Source organism: Suncus etruscus, chromosome 1 (genome assembly GCF_024139225.1).
Source record: "Suncus etruscus isolate mSunEtr1 chromosome 1, mSunEtr1.pri.cur, whole genome shotgun sequence".
Lineage (NCBI taxonomy): Eukaryota > Metazoa > Chordata > Mammalia > Eulipotyphla > Soricidae > Suncus > Suncus etruscus.
The window spans coordinates 200,164,322-200,166,400 of NC_064848.1; the positions used below are offsets into that span (position 1 = coordinate 200,164,322).

A 2,079-nucleotide genomic window follows, 5' to 3' on the forward strand; every position below is an offset into this window, starting at 1 on the left:
ATCAGAGTTCTGTTCTCCCTGCATCTATGCATGGTCCTCTTTGTGAAGAGGACCAGTTTCTTTGGTTTGAGGTAATATTTCATTGTTGTTATGATTTGTATTTCCCTTATGATGCATTTTGGCTATTTATATTTTTAATGAATTTCTCTTCATCTCTTCTTCCCACTTTTTGATAGATTGAATGATTTTTTTTGTGTAAAGTTCTATCAGAGCTTTATATAGCTTGAATAATAACCCTTTATCAGGTGAGTGGTGGACAAATAATTCTCCCAGTTTATGGGTTGTCTTTGTCCTACGGTTTTCATTGCCTTGGGGATGTAGAGGCTTATTAATTTAATGAAATCCCATTTGCTTACTTTTGCTTTCACTTGCTTGGTCAGTGACATTTAATCTTTTAAGATGTATCTAGCTTTAATGTCATGGAGAATTCTGCTTAGTTGTACTCTATGTATCTATCTTATGGATTGAGTTCTGCCATGGAAGTTTCTCATTCATTTTTATTTGACTTTTGTGATTGGAATTAGGTAAAGGTCTAGGTTCTTTTTTTCTGAGATAGACCAGTTTTCCCAGCACCATATGTTGAAGAGGCTTTTCTTGCTTCATATTTTTTCTCCGTAATCAAATATTAACTGGTCATATCCCTGAAGGTCTGTCTCTGGATTTTGAGTTTTTTTTCCACTAATGTTACTTATTTATAAGGCAAACAGTCAGTGAATACAAATTTTATTTTTTTACTGATAGTAAATAGTAAATACTTCGTTTTAATATGTCCTTGAATTAATGCTTTTCAATAAGATACTGATATATTTTTTTTCAAACTATGAAAAATTCACTTGAAATATTACATAATCTTCAGGCTATAATTTCACATCTTTATAAATGTATCTACCCCATCATATACACCATAAAATCTCCAATATACTATCAAATGAACCCCACTTCACTCTCCTCCAAATACTTACCCATGCTACCCATTTTATTATAGTAAATAATTACCATTGTATTATAATAAAAGAGTTGGGTTTTTTTATATTGTTATATTTTACATATAAGTGAAATCATCCAATAATTAGTTATTTCTGACTTCACTTCACATATCTTTTCAAGTTTCATTTATGATATCAAAAATGAGAAGCTTTTCTCTTTTTTAGCTGAGTAGTATGGTATTATATATGTATGCATGTACTAGTATATAGGTACTGATGCCTTCAGAGCCAATACTAATAAATGCATGAACATCATTAAGAATGTTTACATGGCTCTTCCTTTCCTTCCCTGGGCCCGGCAGGATGGCTCCCCCGAAGAAGGGCGGCGAGAAGAAGAAGGGCCTCTTGGCCATCAACGAGGTGGTGACCCGGGAATACACCATCAACATCCACAAGCGCATCCACGGAGTAGGTTTCAAGAAGCATGCGCCTCGGGCACTCAAAGAGATCCGGAAGTTTGCCATGAAAGAGATGGGCACCCCGGATGTGCGCATTGACAACAGGCTCAACAAAGCTGTGTGGGCCAAAGGAATAAGGAATGTCCCATACCGAATCCGTGTACGTTTATCCAGAAAACGTAATGAGGATGAAGATTCACCAAACAAACTCTATACTTTGGTGACCTCTGTGCCTGTCACCACTTTCAAAAATCTATAGACAGTCAATGTGGATGAGAACTAAACCGGTGGCATAATAAAATTATAAAAATAAAAAAAGAATGTTTATATGTATAAACTATTATGAATCTGGTTTCATTGAATAGAAAAGTGCATATGTTTCTCCAAATTGGTTTTATTGTATTTTGGGAAGAGAAAAAGTTTGGATCTCACCTGGTTGTGTTAGGGATTACTCTTGGTTCATGTTCAGGATTCCTCCTGGCAGGGCTTGGTGGAATAAATACATTGTTGGGAAACAAACCATGTTGACTTTGGGCAAGGCAAGCATTATACCTATTGTACTATTTTTCCTGTTTTGAGTATTATCATATTTTTGAATAAATAACCTTAAAGTGAAATGGCTTGATCATATGGTAGTTCTATTTAACTTTTCTGAGGAACTTTAATTTCATTCCCACTAAAGTCCCACTAAAGTG

The 2,079-nt window shown here is 34.9% G+C and overlaps 1 protein-coding gene across 1 annotated transcript; it reads left to right on the top strand.

Annotated features, from left to right (window-relative positions):
• Positions 1–1,264: 1,264 nt before the first annotated feature.
• LOC126008222 (60S ribosomal protein L31-like) lies at positions 1,265–1,705 on the top strand. Its single transcript, XM_049772793.1, has one exon. The coding sequence runs from the start codon at positions 1,290–1,292 to the stop codon at positions 1,641–1,643; it is 354 nt and encodes a 117-aa protein (XP_049628750.1). The 5' UTR covers positions 1,265–1,289; the 3' UTR covers positions 1,644–1,705.
• Positions 1,706–2,079: the final 374 nt, after the last annotated feature.